Raw genomic sequence first — 20,032 nt, 5'->3', positions numbered from 1 at the left:
AAATACAATTTAGGACATACTAATTCTAACTTTGAATACTATTTGGGTTGGTTAGTAGTCAAATTAGGATGCAGGGTAGATCTTCAGGACCAGAAACTTAAAATTAAAAATAAATCGTTAAAAAAATGTATAAGCGTTTCCATCTTTTTTAATTTATTTTAGTAAATAAATGAATATGTCTTAGAAAAAAGAAGCTGCTGAGTAAAATACATAGCAGTGTGACAGAAGTAATGTTTCATCATTCACTATTGAGAAACCGGTCTATTTCGATTAGTTTCTTACGAAATTGGGAAAAATAACAAACAATGTCACTTTCTGTCAGCACAAAACATTAACAAATAACAGTTGATAAGACACCACTTAAATCATCATAACTCAAATCTGATGACAATGAAAATTTATTTAAAACCCAAAACGGATATTTCTGTCATGATTTACTCAACTTCATGTTGTTCCCAAAAAATACAGACGCCAGTTTCTGTACCTCACGTTCAAGCACACCAACAGCATTAAATATTTTTAAACATTTTAAACTGATGAGTTTTTCGAAAATGTTTGTATGGACAGTTTTGGAAAGGTAAAACTGGTACTCTGAACAGTACATTTATAATAACCAAACTAACTGCTTAAAGTGAACATCAATATTCGTTAACACTTACTCTGATCTCCACCAGTTCTTCTACAAAGTTAAAGAGCAGAGGGTTTATCTCTCTTAATCTGAGCACAGGTCTGGAGATCATCAGAGCCAAATAACGCATAGATGAACGACAGACCTCAAAACACAAAACAAGCAGAGAAAGTCACTTTAGAGATTGAGCAAGTCATGATAAGATCAACAATGAATATAAAAACACACAGTTATTTCACAAAGAGTCTGTATAAAACAATAAAGGGGTGGTGGTTTCCCAGACAGAGATTAGCTTAAGCGAGACTAGGCCTTAGTTTAACTAGAAAAATAACTAGTTTTAACAAACATGCCTTTCTAAAAACATTACTTGTGTGCATTTTGAGGCAAAACAAAACTACTGATGTATTTTAAGATATGTCAGTGCAAGCTGTTTTCAGTTTGGACAGCTCTTAATTTTTTTTTTAGTCTAGGACTAGTCTAATCCCTGTCCGGGAAACCGCCCCCTAGAGTGTGTTGGTTGTATTTTACCTTGCGGGGCTCAAACTCCCAGTTGTGTATAACTCGGGCTGGAATAATGGCTGTGTCATTCCAGTGACAGCTGGTACAATAATACTGACCTGTATAATCACACTGCCTCGCCTCACTGGGAACACCTCCTACACAACACAACAGTATTCATTACGCAACACACCCAACACAAAATAACAGTATAGATGGTTTAATTGGACAAACATGCATTATTGCGGTAACTCTTCTGGGCTGAAATTAACTTCCGGTCTCTGTTAAATGGTCTGACTAGTTACTAAACTGAACTCTGGAACAAATACCTTGTCGAAAATAACAAATGTTTTAGTTTCCATAGACGAGGGGAGACATGATTATGGATCACCGCTATGTGAAGGGAGGTTTGGCAGCCAATCTTAACATTGTATACATTATATGGGTCATTCTATGAAAATGGTGGCTTTTTGAACTTTTAAAAATGTAATTCTTTTATTTTATTTTATCTCTTATTACCAAAACTTATAGTCAGATAATAGTTAACCTCTTAACATTATAAATCAACTTAAATGACAGCTTAATGTATTTTTATATTTTTACTACATTACATAAAAAAATTGTGCTACATTACATTAAAAAAATGCTTGTGCTGCTTTTTTTGTCACTGATGTTACCTATTTTTTAGATGACAATTCAGGCTTCCCACAGAATGTATTTTGCCTATTTAATTTGCATACATAATCAAAGACAGAAAAAGTTAATGTAATATTAAGAAATTGTCTTGATTAGTAATAATTTACTTTAAACAGGCATGCGTAAAGTTCTATTCTATTGTGTGACCTTTTACTATTTCTACCATTGTGTTTTTTGTTGTAACATCAGAAATAAGTGAGGCTGAGTGATCAAAATTGAATGATGATATCCTTAAAATGCTTACTTATGAAACCAGCAACAGTAACACCAGTGACGATAACACCAGTGACAAATCTGCAGACACAAGGACATATCTAAGATTACGGCCACAGTAGCTCAAACCACACTTCTTAAATTGTAAATAAATCACTTAATCATGCAAACTGAAAAATTATATTAATAACATTTCCTTTCCCCTTACTATAAACTGTAGTAACACCAGTGACACATCTTAAGTCCTCGCATGAAATTATCAAATTATTTATCAAATTGCTAAAAGATGAGGAGAGAGTGCACACTCACCATGTGCTTTTCAAAACAGCCATGCCTACAATGAATGTTTGACGTAGGAAGAAGTTGGCAAGGATGTAGATTTTTTTCAAAGTGGTGGTTTTTATAAATTGTAACACCAGTAACATGAAATTGGGAGACATGTATTCCCTGTAAATTATTTATAATCTTTAGTTGATATTTTAGTTTTTTAAGTAGTCTACTAAATAACTGTACTACTTCCCTTTATATTATGACATTTAAAGGGGGAGAATAATATATTTTTTTACTCAAAACATGTCACTAAACCATAACTCCTGACCCGAGGGACAAGCCAATTTCATGGTACTGACCGTGTTCTACAATATATATAAAAAATGGTTTGCAATATAACTGTCTTACATATGTTTTATTAATAATAAAACATTTCAATTAAAACAAAAAATATATATTTTGTGTCATTATCTGACAATTTTAAGTGTTTTTCCTGGTGGTTGGGGTTGGGACAGGAAAGCCACCATTTTCATAGAATGACCAATATAGTACACATTTTACACAGTAACGTTAGCTAAGTGTAGTTTTTGATACACTTTAGCTATGATATATGAACTAATGTAATCTACGTGTTGTTGAATTTGCGTGTTATCAGAAATAAACTACTGTAAAAGGACTCTGTTGTTATTGATTCTTTGTGAAGTTTACCGGAAGATACGTTTGTTCCACAAAAGCCATTTGTTTATGTTGTTACTGCTGAAACTGTCTATACATCACACAACAATCCCTATACAACACAACAGAACAAGTTACACAACACAACAATGTACATTACACAAAGTTCAGTGAAAAAGTATCTAATGTTTATGTCATAATTTGGCACAGATATACATAATAAGTATCAACAATGTAATTGGAAACACTCTTACTTAGAGAAATAGGCGTTCGGCACTCTGCACACCTATAGTCTTGTTTGTCCAGACCAACCTCAGGACAGATGCTGAGTTCATATTCAGACTGGTGGCTGACCTTTGACCTCACACATGGTTTAGTGATGAGATTCATACATTTGCTATGGCAACGGTAATAACAACCTACAATAAGAGAGAGAGAGAGAAACAATTTACTACAATCTTATACCCTTAGCTGTTTCTCGTTTCAGTACGCGGTGTCATCTGGAGGTCGCATTCGAAGGCTTGCATACGTCAGAAGACTTTCACGGGAATCCGGATGATGCGTGAGATGTAACCTTCGCTGCTGCAAATAACCCACAATTCCTTGCGTCACCACGAACAATGTCATTTCGCAACGTCATTCGAAACACTGGCAGTTGTAAATACTAGCAAAGATGTGGTGTTTTAGTGTAAAAGTAATATCAAGTAATATTATCACATATTATAACTATTAATAACTATTATAAACTGTTTAGACTTGAAAAAACGATTGAACACCAATTTAAATATTGATAACACAGCCCATGTCATTTGTAGTGATCATTATCTATGGTCTAGTTACAGAAATTTAGTTAAAGGGACAATAAGTAGGATTTTCCCCAACTAGTGGTGAAATTGTATTTTACATTCAAACTAATATTGCTCTCTAATATCCGCCAAAGTTCAGATTTTCAACTTGTGCGTTTCCTGTGGCAATGCTTAATTCGGTTTTGTATCAGTAACTGGTTAGATCAGCGTAGCAGTCAAAAAACAGGATGCAAAAGGTCCTGTATGGGACAACAATAACTAAGCCAAAAATACGAGACGTCCCAGCTAATACGAGACAGTTGGCAACAAAAAATAAGGGAATTTCGCCATCATTATCGCAAACGTATCGTACACCCCAGCTTTTTTAGTGAATTACAGCTTTGTGTAGTAAATGCTGCCCCATCTGAAAGCAGGTGATGCCAATTTACTACTTATCAAGGAACCGGCTTTACTGACGAAACGTTTATGACAATTGCATAAAATGTATTGTGTATTGGTTAATTCTTAAACATAAAAATAACAGGTAATGTTGAGTTGAAATGTTATAATGCTCATTACTAAGATTGTAACAGGTGTAATATTACCAAAATGTTATTAGTAATGGATTAAATTACAGTAACTTTTGTAATGCGTTTCTCCCAACACTGGTGCCACACATAAAGTTAAACACAACTATAGTTTAAGTAGCAGCAAAAGCAGAAACTGAGGATAACCCAAACATAACAAACACAAACATTGACAGGTGACTCAATGAATAGGGGTGGTAGGCTTTTTTAAAACTGCTAATTCTGAATTCAAATACATTTGGGATAATGTAAGTACACATGTGAACGAAATATGTGCTAGTAGTTTTGTACAATTGAATGTTAAAAAATGTACATATTGTGCCTTTGACTATATAATTAATGTAAGTGCGGCAAGAAAAACAAACTTTACCTTTACAGTGGGGCAAAAAAGTATTTAGTCAGCTACCAATTGTTCAAGTTCTCACACTTAAAAAGATGAGAGAGGCCTGTAATTTTTGTCAAAGGTACACGTCAACTATGAGAGACAAAATGAGAAAAAAAATCCAGAAAATTACATTGTCTGATTTTTTAAAGAATTTATTTGTAAATTATGGTGAAAAATAAGTATTTGGTCAATAACAAAAGTTTATGTCAATACTTTGTTATATACCCTTCGTTGGCAATGACAGAGATCAAACGTTTTCTGTAAGTCTCCACAAGGTTTTTACACACTGTTGCTGGTAGTTTGGCCCATTCCTCCATGCAGATCTCCTCTAGAGCAGTGATGTTTTAGGGCTGTTGCTGGGCAACTCAGATTTTCAACTCCCTCCAAAGATTTTCTATGGGGTTGAGATCTGGAGACTGGCTAGGCCACTCCAGGACCTTGAAATTATTCTTACGAAACCACTCCTTCTTTGCCCGGGCGGTATGTTTGGGATCACTGCCATACTGAAAGACCCAGCCACGTTTCATCTTCAATGCCCTTGCTGACGAAAAGAGGTTTTGAGTCAAAATCTCACGATACATGGACCCATTCATTCTTTCCTTAACTCGGATCAGTCGTCCTGGTCCCTTTGCAGAGAAACAGCCCCAAAGCATGAGGTTTCCACCACCATGCTTCACAGTAGGTATGGTGTTCTTTGAATGCAACTCAGCATTCTTTCTCCTCCAAACACAAGAAGTTGAGTTTCTACCAAAAAGTTATGTTTTGGTTTCATCTGACCATATGACATTCTCCTAATCTTCTTCTGGATCATCCAAATGCTCTCTAGCAAACTTCAGACAGGTCCGGACATGTACTGGCTTAAGCAGGTGGACACATCTGGCACTGCAGGAATTGAGTCCCTGGCTGCATAGTGTGTTACTGATGGTAGCCTTTGTTACTTTGGTCCCAGCTCTCTGCAGGTCATTCACTAGGTTCCCCCATGTGGTTCTGGGATTTTTGCTCACCATTCTGGTGATAATTTTACCCTACGGGATGAGATCTTGCGTGGAGCCCCAGATCGAGGGAGATTATCAGTGTTCTTGTATGTCTTACATTTTCTAATAATTGCTCTCACAATTTATTTCTTCACACCAAGCTGCTTACCTATTGCAGATTCAGTCTTCCCAGACTGGTGCAGGTCTACAATTTTGTTTCTGGTGTCCTTTGACAGCTCTTTGGTCTTGGCCATAGTTGAGTTTGCATTCTGACTGTTTTAGGTTGTGGACAGGTGTCTTTTATACTGCTAACAAGTTCAAACAGGTGCCATTAATACAGGTAACAAGTGGAGGACAGAGGATCCTCTTAAAGAAGAAGTTACAGGTCTGTGAGAGAAAGAAATCTTGCTTTTTTGTTATTGACCAAATACTTATTTTCCACCGTAAGTTGCAAGTAGGTTCTTAGAGAGTCAGACGGTGTGATTTTCTGGATTTTTTTTCCTCATTTTGTCTCTCATGGTTGAGGTGTGCCTGTGATGAAGGTTGCAGGCCTCTCTCATCTTTTTGAGTGGGAGAACTTGCACGGTTGGTGGTTGACTAAATACTTTTTTGCCCCACTGTAGACTTTCATTGGAAGTATAATCAATGTATTTTCATATAAAGTGATTGTGGTAATGGACAACACATGGTGTTTACAGAGCAGTATACTGTAGGCCTGTATAGTGTACAGTAAATGAAAAGTTTGGTTCCAAAATGAGATAACACTTTTTTTAATTTTCCAAAATTCTAATGATTTGATTGTGCATTCCAATTAATATCAATTTAAACTTCAGTTGGTTTGTTTGGATACGTCTTTATAACTAAAAAAATGCAGCTAAGTAGCACAATAAAACAAAATAAAAACATGATAACATAATTAGGGATGCACCGATATGGAAATTTTGGCCGATGCGGATAACCGATAACTCTTTGATTTTGGGGGGCGATAACCGATATCTATAGGACGATAAATATTCATATTATTTTCACAATGAAAAACTCGCAGACCGCAGACATCTTGTCTTTGCGCTAGACTAGCATACTTTTCTTAACCCCGCAACATGTGTCATCTTCGTGCTATGTCAGAGAAAGCACCAATCAAAACTCCACATGGCCAGCAATGAGCAACTGAAGTGGTTCAACAAACCAAATAATTCATCATTTATCGGCTTTCATTTATCGGCCTAATTTTGCTATCAGACCGATAACCGATAATATTAAAAATAACCAGTTATCGGCCGAAAAGATATGTCGGCCGATATTTCGTGCATCCCTAAACATAATAATGAACATGTTTTGACAAAACATTTAAAAACAGTGTTATCTTGTTTTGGAACCAAACTCTTGAAATAATAAGTTTAGACTGATCTCACCTGTGCAGGTGTACCAGGTCTGAATGAGGCCCCATATTATGGTGCTGCACTTGTCACACATCTGTTTGACACTCTTGCTCTTCTCCTTTGAGAAGCGATGCTCTAACACAACCTGCGAGTTGGGTTCATCTTCCTCTGGGTCCTTTCGAAATCCAACACAAACAGTAAAATATCATTGACAGAACAGCTCTGTGGTAACTCACAGATAACTTTTACCTGTGTCTCTCACCTTTAGCTCCTGTAATTTGAGCCGGAGGTGGATTAGTTTGACCACCGTGTCCTTTTGTTTCTCAGAATGTTCCGGCAGTTCCAGGATCAGTCTCTTGCACTCCTCAATGGCCTGTTTCAGCTGCTCTACATCAGATGCCACAAAGGAACCCTGCCAGGTTCAAAGGTCAACAAACTCTAGTGAAGGCTCTGAAAATAACCAAAATGCCACCAACAAAAAAAATGCTCGGAATATTTGAAATAATAAAAGAAATGTTCCCAGTGCTGCTGCATGCTGAAGCTAACATGAAGTTTATAGAAACCTTTAATCAACTTCAGGACCAGAGGTCACACTTTCAAAACAATAGCAAAGGTAAATGACGTTATGTAGGAGAGTGGAACAATGCGAGATGTTGTTTTTATCATCCAGAGACATATGGACTTCGCTAATCATGTTCATGAATGAGGTAGTTAAATAATGTTTTATTATCTGTACGTTTGGTCACATTATTTTATGCCATCCTAAATGAATTAGCTGTGAGGCACAATAGCTGTGTGTTAGATGCTGTATAACCGCCACATCCGAATTTGTCCACTTATGTTGCCATAGTTTTCACAAGAAAAAAAATCAAGGATAGCGAGGATATTACTTTATTGATATGTGACAGTGACAATGGACGAGCCATTATTTAAAACACAAATTTACAGATCCTTGGGAACTTTTGGGATAATGTTAGTACACAACCGCATGATATATATCACCCTGTGCAAGTGGTTTTAAGATATTTTATTCCAAAAATCTTACATATTGTGGCTTTACACTGAACATAAGGAAACACAACTCCAAAACTTGAAACAGAATAAAACTAAATGTATTATCAGACAGCTGAGTGTGTGGGAATTGTACAATGTAACTTAGAGACCAAATAGTTCTTTTAAAATTTATTTTTGTGCATTATGTGTTAAAGGATAATTCCGGTATTTAACACTTTGAGTCTCATTTCTGGTTTGTTTTGGATGAACTACAGTGATGGACACAGAAATTTTGACAATGGGTCGTGTCTTGAGTTTTTGACTCGTTTAGAAGCGTCTCTTGACTGCTTCAGAATGGAAGTCAATGGCCATGCACAAACATGTCATTAAAACAACACTTAACCTCTTAAACCCTGAGGACCCAGTCCCGGGTACAAAATTTCGTATTTTGACTCAAATAAAATATTCTTTTAATCTTTAATGGTCCATCATGGACCCCAGTAACACATATGAGATACTGTTTGAAAGCTTAGACTCTCTACTTTCTCCAGATATGCATTACTTTGAGAAATCTTTTACTGTAAGAAAGTTATTTACACTTAATTTACACTATCACCCCCCCCATAATTTTTTATATGATTTAATATTCACATATTTCATATTTTTCAAATATGACAAACATGGGCAAGTCTTATATCAAATGAAAGCTCTCATGCTCAGGAATAAGACTACTGCGTTATTTTTGTTCTATTATCAACACATATCCAACAATAGTTGAATGAATAATAAGGTAAAAAATCGTCTTTTGTAAACATATGGGAAAATTGAGTGTGGACTGCCTCAGATAGCACATATAGCCACAAATGATACACCATCTTTTCTCTTAGGTCCTACTCTAAAGAATGAGTCCATTCACAGCATTTTCTTAGGTTGTGTGCATGAATAATCCCTTGTTATTTATTATATGTCCAAAACAAAAAATTAATATTTATATGAAAAATGTATTTTCGGACACTTCAGTAAAATGAAAATAACTTTTGAATGCGACATGCTAAAGAGATCATTCTTTTTTTGGGTGTTTACTGTCTGCTGCTGGTAACAACCAGAACTGTCTGCAGTCTGCTAGAGCACCCACAACCAGAGTTATACACTATCAGAGGCAGTATTTACAACATATAAAAAGAAAATTTGGTGTTTCATCATATGAAAAACCACATAAATAACAATATTTGTCACAAACAGCAGCTTTTTATGTAACTTCAAAGGGTTTTCTTTAAAATGATATAAAGCAATTGCATTTATTCCACTGTATGTGGTTATGGGAGCACTTCAAATGTTTTTAGGCAGAAATTGTATACAAAAAGGGTATTATTCCTCCCATCAGTTGGAGTAAAATAACTTTTGCATAGATTATGATAGAGAAAAAAATCTTTTTTCCTCTGTAAGCTGGCAATTGCTGGAATCAAACAAAACTGTCTGCAGGGAGCTGAGGCACTCAGGGCCAGAGTTATACACTTTTAAATAAAAACTTTAGAAAAAAAACATCAAAAAGCGCCTATTTATTTTTGTGTTTATTAGAGGACTGACATCACATACAACCATGTTTAGCACTTTCAACAGTGTTTTATGTAATTTCAAAGGGTTTCCTGTAAAATGATACCAAACATTTGTATGTAAACCTCTGCATGTGGGTATGGGAAGCTTTTGAAATTGGGTAGGCCAAATCCAGGTGAAAATCCCCAAAATAGCTTCAGGGTGGAAGAAGTTAACGTTCATTTTCAAAACTGTGCTACTCACCGAGTGGTTTGTGGTGTTCGTTGATGATTAAAAACAAGTTGTGTAGCGAAATACAGTTTCTGTCGTGTTTTATTTGGCATTTTGTAAAATTCCATTGACTTCTCTGGAAGACTTATTGCTCGCTGATATATCACTCCGCCGCCGGGAAACAGAAAAGGGACTGTTTACATGTGGTTGTTGTTTTTCGCTCGGTTTCTCTCAGAATAAATTTTTCCCATATTTGTAGGGCTGGACCAGAATAGTCGAATATTCGTTCCGTGGGTTGACATTCGATTTTCAGTTTTGAGATTCGAATATATATATATATATAAATATTTTACAGCGTTAATGCAGAGCTTTTGCCAAGCAGGAAGTGCGCTTCACGCTCCCACTCTATAGGTGGCGCAGAGAGACCAACATCCATAGCCAACAGCCACCAAACTGCACCAGTGGAAGATCGCCTCAAACGGAAAATACGCTTCCTGCTTTGGCATTCACGCTAATAGTGTTGTAAATAACGTTCAGTTTCTTGCAAAAACTGATTGATTTGCTTCACAAGACATCAATATGTCACACGGAGTTATGGGGGATTACTGTTGTATTGGATATATATGCTTTAGCTCTTAAAGTGTGCGGATCTGTTGACTTGCATGACGGAGCACTGGGGTTTCTGCAAAATATCATCTTTATTGTTCTGCCGATGAAAAAAACATATTGGATGGTGTAAGTTTTATAAATAAACTTGATTTTGAAAGTATGCTACCATTTTATTACAGTTTGTTGGACTACGTTCATTCATGCTTCAGACTCAAATATAGAGCGGAAGTATATATGCGGTTGTGAGGTATCTGAAAAAATAGTTCCACTATAGCAAATAACACGGATTGACATCATACATTGCGCCAATATATTTGTTTTTAATCATCAACGAACACCACGAACCACTCGGTGAGTAGTACAGTTTTGAAAATGAATGTTAAGTGTTGTTTTAATGACATGTTTGTGCATGGCCATTGACTTCCATTCTGAAGCAGTCAAGAGACGCTTCTAAATGAGTCGAAAAGTCAAGACACGACCCATTGTCAAAATTTCTGTGTCCATCACTGTAGTTCATCCAAAACAAACCAGAAATGAGACTCAAAGTGTTAAATACCGGAATTATCCTTTAATATCCTGGCTTGAGAAAGCTAACATGTTGTTTGATTTAAACTTACTTACTGACTAAGGTTGCTATATCTTTTCTAAGGATTAGGCACATGGTTTCACCAACAGAGGGGTTTTAAGTCCAGTTATATGCTAAGGCAAACGGTAAAGTACTAAAGTTTAAGAAGTGTTGTGTAAAGTTAAGCATCTGTTAAAGGTCTGTCACCATTTTCTCATCTTCATGTTGATCTAAACCTGTATGAGTTTCTTTATTCTGTTGAACATGACACAAGATATTTTGATAAATGATGGTAAGCAAGCACACAGTTGAAGGTACCCACTGACTCACATAGTATTCGTTTTATCCTACTATGGAAGTCAATGGGTACCGTCAACTTTGTGCTTACCATCATTTATCAAAATATCTTCTTTTGTGTCCAACACTGCTTTAGACATTTAGAACAACATGAAGGTGAGAATTTTTTTTTATCTATCCCTTTATGCGCTACTTCCACACAATTTGGATGCCACATTGACTCTACGCTTATAAGCAATAGCATAAAACTATCACAAGAGTTTATGACTTCTTGTCTCACAATAGCAGTAATTTTATGAACATTATGTTTGAAATGATCTCAGAAAATGTAGATTAAAGAGTGGTACTTCATAGACGTTTCATCAGACACACGTGCGGTAGTCTCAGCCTCAGATGTCACGCCCACAAACTGTTGGCTGAACGTCTGATGTTTTTCGTACACTTTTCTGGAAACCCTGTGAGAATGTCAAAGTCGTCATTGATTGGTTGAAATAAACCGGATTTCCAGGAGACGCGAGTGTCGCGATTAGTTTCGGTCCCTGGAAAACAAAGCTCTAACGTTCCACTGAGGAAGAGAATCAGTCGTGTTCACGTGGATAATAATGAGCAGTTATCATGATCAGCTAAACATTGGATTCTCAAAAATATGCAAAGTTCGCAGCATAGACTCTCTAAAAGACATCCAAGAGTTTTGCTTGCAGCTGATCTGTAAAGATTGCATACATTATATAGTACACATTTTACACAGTAACTTTAGTTCAGTGTCATTTTTATATGCTTTAGCTAGGATTTGAACTAACGTCATCTACATGTTGTTTATTTAGCTTGTTATCTGAAATAAACTACTCTAAAAAGACTCTGTTGTTATTTGTTCTTTGTGGAGTTTACTGGAAGTTATGCGTGTTCCATGAAAGCCTTTTTTTTATGTTGTTACTGCTGAAACCGTCTATAGGTAAGAATGTATGTATGTATATAAACCTCCCATCTGCTGTTGGTTTATAAAGGTAGTGCCTATTTGAATATTTGTTAAGATGTTGTCGGAGATGTGAGATCTAGGCGATCAGCGCTTAAGTACACTGTTGAGCACAGCATCATCCTGGCATGTCCTTCTCTGCTCTGGCTCTGATATCCTATTAGTGGTTAACGATGAGAAATTATTTATTTAGGGTAAATCTAACAGGTAATATTTTGTCTCATTATGTATCTGTTAAATTAAAACATTTTGGCTAAGGGAAAAGTTCAGTTTCATATCATGTGTTTTATTAAACTGCGCACACAAAGCGTCTCAGACAAAGTGAGCCATGAGACGAGACCCCTATTCACCTCTTCTTGAACTTGAATGACTTTAAAAAATAAACTTGGATAACAAACATTATACATCATCAAGAAACAATGCAAATCACCCTAAAGTGACTTTCAACAGAATAACTGTTGTTTACTTACCACAGGCCGAGAGAAGTGATCTTCAGCCAAACCGAGGTCCATGGCACGGTCTGAACTCTGAGCTTTAGATTCAGAGATGATGACCTCTGACCTCTTCACCTCTGTGAATATAACATACTGATTAACACTTCTGAAACTTAATTCATCTGGGACGAGCAGAAGCTGTTGTTTCTTACTCAAGTCAGTATCGTCTGCACGAGCAACTGTGTGAATGTGACACGGGTGTGATTTCACATAATCATTAACTTAAGTTCAAACTGTTGTTTACTGTTTTTAAGACATACAAAACAGACTCTGAAATGTTTATTTATGTTGCTAATTAATTTAATATTATTACTCAAGGACCATAAAGTTTTCTTTGTTTACTTTTTTAATTCTTAAAGATCATTTTAGTTTACTTTTTATTACCACAGACTGATCTAACACAATGTATTGTGTTGATCTATAGCAAAAAAGAGAGCAAAATCATGACGATGCTAGAAATGTTAAATCCTACAGATCAAAGCCAATTTACTAGTTGTTACACTATGTCTCACTAGATCTTTCTCATGCCTGTTACTCGACACTTTTGTTCTACTCAAGCATGAGGCAGATATACAGATATGGATGAACAACAGGCAGAAGATGACGTGATAATAGAGTAACATAACAAATTTTTTTCCTTTTAGTCACTCATTTGACATTGTGTTGATGTAGTGATACTAGGGGTTCGCTCTTGGGAGACCCAATCACCTCTAATCTTTTCTAGAGCAGACCATTGATATTTTGGCAGGTGTAGCTTCTTTACGTGTTGAAAACCATGATTCCTCTGAAATCATCTAGCTGTGAAGAACTGTTAAAGCTACCGTGTGGAATCTGAGAGCGTGGCTTCGATCACAAGCCCTTTACTTTGCGTTAGGGTGCGTGGAGAGGATGCATTTTGTTCTTTGAGCGAGGACTTGCACCTGGTTACACTTTATTTCAATAGTACACTTTAGACATTCTAATCATAAGTAACTTTAAAATTACAATCTCATTGGAGTATTAATAGACTACTGTTAGCGGTAGGGTTAAGGATTAAGAGAATAAGTTGACATTATGTTGCAAAGACACTTATATTCAGTTGAATAATCTATTAAGGGATTAGCACAATAAAGTTTTAGTGAAAAGCAGAATGTTTCAGTGCAGAGGGTCTCAAGACGCATCTATCTACCGCATGTACGCATCTATCTACTGCATGTTTGCAAAAAAACAACAACCGAAAACCAATGCATATATATATTTGCTAAATTGTTAAATTCATGTATAAACTTTAAACTGTATTTTGTTAATAATGAATAATATTAATACTCATAGGGGTGGTTTCCCGGACAGGGATTAAACTTAGCCTGGCTAACACCAGACCAGTCTCATAGAGAATGAGAAGTGGTCTGGAAACCACATGCTCATTTTCTCGTATTTGAGGTGTGGTTTACGAATGCCCAGAGACATTTATTGGGCACTACGAATGTCTATCAAATGCAAATGGGGCAAAATTGTTCCATAGTTTCCATGCTAGACTTGCAGCGTGAATGAATTTGTGCGCAAGGCAGCATGGGGAAACCCAGGCTAGATTAAACTTGTAATAGACTAAAATAAATGTAAGAGGTGTCCAAACTGAAAACAACTCTTTAAATACATCAGTGCCCTTTGTTTTGCTTCAAAATGCACACAAGTAATGTTTTAAGTAAGGCATGTTTGTTAAAACTAGTTATATTTTGTAATTAAACTAAGGCCTAGTCCTGGCTTAAGATAATCCCTATCCGGGAAACCACCTTATAAAGGTCTAAAGTTGAAGATTAACATTTGTTTATTATTTTGTGGCTAAATTTCCTCACCGGCACATCCCTGACGACTCAATACGCTTTGTTTTTTGATATTTTGACATTTAAATATGTTTTACTATTTAAAAGCTGTACAAAGTTTTTTTTTAACATAGTCTTAACATATCAAAACCAAAAAGTTTATATCAGCAAATCTCTGAAGTAGTGTGTGGCATTTACAATTTTAAAAGTACACTTATACACATGAATACCCTAATGTAGCTATAATAAAAAAGCAAATATTTGGGTTATTATCCGATTAGTTGATTAATGATAAAAAAATTGGCCAATTGGGTCGGAGTTATATCTCATTCATTTTCCCGGACGAATCGCCTGGGATAATGAATGTCAGTGAACTATGGCTCTGCTCCGTCTGAAAGCAGGTGATGGCGTTTCTCGGTCTCGTCACATTTGAGACAGTTTTTTGAGCGTGGCATGGTTGTTGGTGCCAGACGGGCGGGTCTGAGAATTTCACAATCTGCTCCGTTACTGGGATTTTCACGCACAACCATTTCTAGGGTTTACAAAGAATGGTGTGAAAAGGGAAAAACATCCAGTATGCGGCAGTCCTGTGGGTGAAAATGTCTTGTTGATACTAGAGGTCAGAGGAGAATGAGCCGACTGATTCAAGCTGATAGAAGAGCAACTTTGACTGAAATAACCACTCGTTACAACTGAGGTATGCAGCAAAGCATTTGTGAAGCCACAACACGCACAACCTTGAGGCGGATGGGCTACAACAGCAGAAGACTCCACCGGGTACCACTCATCTCCACTACAAATAGGAAAAAGAGGCTACAAGTTGCACAAGCTCACCAAAATTTGACTGTTGAAGACTGGAAAAATGTTGCCTGGTCTGATGAGTCTCGATTTCTGTTGAGACATTCAGATGGTAGAGTCAGAATTTGGTGTAAACAGAATGAGAACATGGACCCATCATGCCTTGTTACCACTGTGCAGGCTGGTGGTGGTGGTGTAATGGTGTGGGGGATGTTTTCTTGGCACATTTTAGGTCTCTTGGTGCCAATTGGGCATCATTTAAATGCCACGGCCTACCTGAGCATTGTTTCTGACCATGTCCATCCCTTTATGACCACCATGTACCCATCCTCTGATGGCTGCTTCCAGCAGGATAATGCACACACCAAAATTAGCAGTGTTAAATCAACACTGCTGGTGTTTATATGAGTAACACCAGACCTGGTCGTCCCCATATATACACCGGCAGTGTTGATTTAACACTGGTGATTTTTCCGTGCACCATGTCACAAAGCTTGAATCATTTCAAATTGGTTTCTTCAACATGACAATGAGTGCCCTGGATGTGCATCCCACAAATCTCCATCAACTGCAAGATTCTATCCTATCAATATGGACCAACTTTTCTAAAGAATGCTTTCAGCACCTTGTTGAATCAATGCCACATAGCATTAAGGCAGTTCTGAAGGTGAAAGGGCGTCAAACCCAGTATTAGTATGGTGTTCCTAATAATCCTTTAGGTGAGTGTATGTGTGTATGTGTATATATATATAGTGCTGGTTTTCATTTATACTTCTGCGTCATAGTTCCCGTCGACATGCTCTCACACATGTGAATCACTAGTAGGCAATGTCCACACTAGGCATGTCATTGTGTATACACAGAATCAAGGCAGCGCCAAAGAAGAAGCAGGCATGTGATGGAGGTAAATTGACAATGACTTCTCTTGCAGCTTGCAGAAATATCACTGAACTTTCCCAATCTTTGCTTATACCATCGCAAGCAGAAATGTGTAAGAGGAAATGTGACGGGTGGGTTTCTAGCGGACCAATCACAGCACGTATCACGCAGAGTTATGCATAGCCTATGCATAGCTTACGGCGTAGGTCCTACGCGGAACCATAAATCAAGCTCACTCACACAAGCTACTTCTTCCACTGGCATGCAAATTCCACTTGCCAAATCACAATGGCCTTTTCTCAAAAAGATAAGAGGTGATTGGGGCTAACAAGAACGAACCCCTAGTGTCACTACATCAACACAACATCTCATTCCCTCCATCAGAGAACAGAGGTTACATATTGAAGTGATTTTTTCCCGTAATGTTAGTTGTGTCAATGTAAAATGGGAAATAAAAAAGTTAACTAAAACAAATACATGAACAGTACCGTTTGGAAAAACAAACAGTAGATAGCATAGGCATCTCTCAGGCAAAGACAATATTTTGAGTAGTTATAATGACATATGACTACATGCCCAAAACAGGTTATAATGAAACCTGATTATAAACAAGCCTCCACAAAGTAGCATTCAAACAATTCACATCACCTCTTTAAACAATAAACAAAACTACACTTTTACCTTAGCCCACAAAAACTGCTTGACTCCTTATAATCAAAATAGTCACTAACCTGCATAAATATCACAGCACAGCATTTTGATAAATGAACAGAGATGTTACTGAAGATTTCAGATAAGCAGCTCATGAGATTCAGACACTGTGTCTTTTTGCCGGACAGTTCAGGAAGTGATACAGCAGCCAAAGCTTGGGTCATAAGGATCTAGTTCTCTGTCACTTTTTCACATCCCCATACAACTCAACTTCTTGAAACCACAAGACACAGCATGTTTCAAAAGATACACTGCGGACATTTTTATTGCACTCTTTTTGCTTACACTGCAAATGTAATTCTGTATTTCAAAGTCCGCCCAGAACATTAAATAACAGAAGATATTTAGAAGAAATGTTAAGTAATTCTTCTCCAAAATAAACATGGATAACATGATTAATACTTCCAAGTATTCTTTGGCGTGCTGTGAATAACTTGGGTGCCAGGTATCGGGATTAACTGGTTTTAAACCCCTGCACGCATAACAACCTCTCTACTCCGGGACGCATGCATTACAAAGCTCAGGTGAGAGCAAAAGTCTGAGCACGAGCGCATTGCAAGGGAAAGTCCAAGCTGCTCGCATTACAAAATGCAAGGTCATAATGTTTCAGCAGGTTTTGAGGATGTAAAAGTGCAGATGAGATTTAAGAGTTAGGGTGAAGGTATTGAGCTTAAATTACTTAAAATAAAGCAATAAACCCCGAGAAGCAGTGGGTTACCAGTGCATTTTATAACAGCTAAGGGGCGTTGTAAGGCACGACGCGAAGCCACTTAGAAAGGTATAATAATATATTATATTATTATATATGAATTATATTCACAAAAAAAGATTTTTAGAAATATGCAAAAAAACATTTAGAAATATAAACATTTGTTCTTTTTAGAGTAGTTTATATTTTCATTGTCATTGTCTGAATTAAATGGAAGTTTAATTGCAATCCCAAAATACCTGATATCAAAATTAATGCCATTAACTGTCATTTATAGGATAAAACTATTCTTTGTGTCATTTAATACAACAACCCAAGTGACTTTGTGTGACCACTGATCCCACTGTGCTACCCATAGTGGGAACCCACAATTTGAAAACCTTTGCACTAAACTATAGCATGACATTTACAGAAACCTAATTCATTCAGACTTCAGAAGACTTGCAGGCAGGTTTATTATTGTTTTGGACTTCAAATTAAGTTTTTATTTATATTTTGCTTTTCTTCAAATAATTCTGTTTAGTGTGAGTTTTTTAAATACTCTTGTTTGTTTTTCAGCTAATTTTAGTCTTTCAATATATTTTAGTTTTTTGTTTCTTTGGGCAGTTTACATTGGGATCTCCATAGAAAGGCAGCACAAGCCGGTCAATTTTCCATCTGTTTCAAGCCACAAATATTTAAATCACCTATTAACAGAAAAAAAAGATATGAACACAACTGTTGGGCACTTACAATTATACCCAGCACCCAAATCTGATTGTCAGCAAAACCATTAATTTATGCCAGACCTCCACTTTAGCTATGTTTACATGTTTTTTGTATTAAATTCCTCACTTTATACTGCCACCAAGATTATATTTATACAGTAATAATATTATATCATATGATATATTAAATCATTTTAATAAAAAACAATACATTCAGTCTGAGCTCTTAGTACAACAAATGATCTAATAAAGGTACAAAATAATTGACTGCCATTGTTTCCTTCTTACTAGGGACAGAGGCATATACGAGTCTGAGAGATAGGTTTTTCGGCTTACACTGGTTGACCTACCCGCATGTCTATAGTGTCTTTTCCTATCCTAATGGAGGGGCGAAAACTTAACACACTTTCTGCCACTAACAGCATCTAGTGCATATACATTTGTTTTTACACGCCTGTATATTTACACCCGCCTTAACACTGGACTTACGGTTTCTTTCCACTCGTGTCTAAGTGGAGGAACCCACCACTCCCCCTAAACTCAAAAGACTCTTCAACCAGACAGCCCTAATCATAATGTAAATTAAATGAAATCTCAAAAACAGTTTAAAATATGTTAAAAAGAATAAAACAGGAGTAAAAGTGACTTAAATTAAAAGTGCAGTCAGTGTGAAGCAGCACAGTGCTCATTCAGTAAATGCAGAGTTAAACAGATGTGTATAGATTTAAAAGTGTTTGCAGCACATCTGATCTCTTCTGGAAGCTGATTCGCTACAAGTGGCATAATAACTAAATGCAGACGCACCTTGTTTTGAGTGAACCCTTGGTATTTCTAACTGAAATGATCCCATATGATCTGAGTACCGTATTTTCCGCACTATAAGGCGCACCGGATTATAAGGCGCACCTTCAATGAATGGCCTATTTTAGATTTTTTTTAATATATAGGGCGCACCGGGTTATAAGGCGCATAATACTGCAGTCAAACGTTTGACTGGGTTTGCGTTATGCATCCACTAGATGGAGCTGTGCTAATGGGAATGTCAGATAAAGTCAAACTTTATTAAGCTTTCTGAAAACTCAGTTCACAATGGTGACGTCGTTCAAACGTTGATGTGCATATTAACAATTTCTCCCAGCCTTGCTCACTCTTCTCCCAAACGTGGACGGGAATAATTCAGTAAACACGTTGTAAATGAAACAGTCTGATACCCGCGGAAGCGCGCGAGCCGGCCGCCGAAGCGTCCTCGCGCGAGCCGGCCGCCGAAGCGTCCTCGCGCGAGCCGGCCGCCGAAGCGTCCTCGCGCGAGCCGGCCGCCGAAGCGTCCTCGCGCGAGCCGGCCGCCGAAGCGTCCTCGCGCGAGCCGGCCGCCGAAGCGTCCTCGCGCGAGCCGGCCGCCGAAGCGTCCTCGCGCGAGCCGGCCGCCGAAGCGTCCTCGCGCGAGCCGGCCGCCGAAGCGTCCTCGCGCGAGCCGGCCGCCGAAGCGTCCTCGCGCGAGCCGGCCGCCGAAGCGTCCTCGCGCGAGCCGGCCGCCGAAGCGTCCTCGCGCGAGCCGGCCGCCGAAGCGTCCTCGTGTTTTCAACTGACCATGTTTTCAACTCATAATCTACCAGTAAACAATTACGGTCTTTCAACGTTGAAATA

The 20,032-nt window shown here is 37.4% G+C and overlaps 1 protein-coding gene across 3 annotated transcripts in view; it reads right to left on the bottom strand.

The window, feature by feature from the left end:
- The window catches only part of def8 (differentially expressed in FDCP 8 homolog), a 33,960-nt gene that overhangs the window by 6,213 nt on the left and 7,715 nt on the right, over positions 1 to 20,032 (bottom strand). For 2 of the 3 annotated variants that reach the window (XM_073853291.1, XM_055173396.2), the window contains exons 3-8: positions 12,762 to 12,862; positions 7,353 to 7,502; positions 7,124 to 7,265; positions 3,235 to 3,399; positions 1,157 to 1,284; positions 660 to 773 (exon numbers count right to left, since the gene is read on the bottom strand). In XM_073853291.1, coding sequence (XP_073709392.1) covers positions 660 to 773; positions 1,157 to 1,284; positions 3,235 to 3,399; positions 7,124 to 7,265; positions 7,353 to 7,502; positions 12,762 to 12,862 — 800 coding nt within the window. Of the gene's footprint in view, positions 1 to 659; positions 774 to 1,156; positions 1,285 to 3,234; positions 3,400 to 7,123; positions 7,266 to 7,352; positions 7,503 to 12,761; positions 12,863 to 16,992; positions 17,131 to 20,032 lie in introns of those variants that run through there. The other variant, XM_055173398.2, reaches the window with a different exon arrangement.

Source organism: Misgurnus anguillicaudatus, chromosome 15, assembly GCF_027580225.2.
Source record: "Misgurnus anguillicaudatus chromosome 15, ASM2758022v2, whole genome shotgun sequence".
Classification (NCBI taxonomy): domain Eukaryota; kingdom Metazoa; phylum Chordata; class Actinopteri; order Cypriniformes; family Cobitidae; genus Misgurnus; species Misgurnus anguillicaudatus.
Note: the sequence above shows the minus strand (reverse complement) of the source record. Positions and strands in the feature narration are given on the sequence as shown.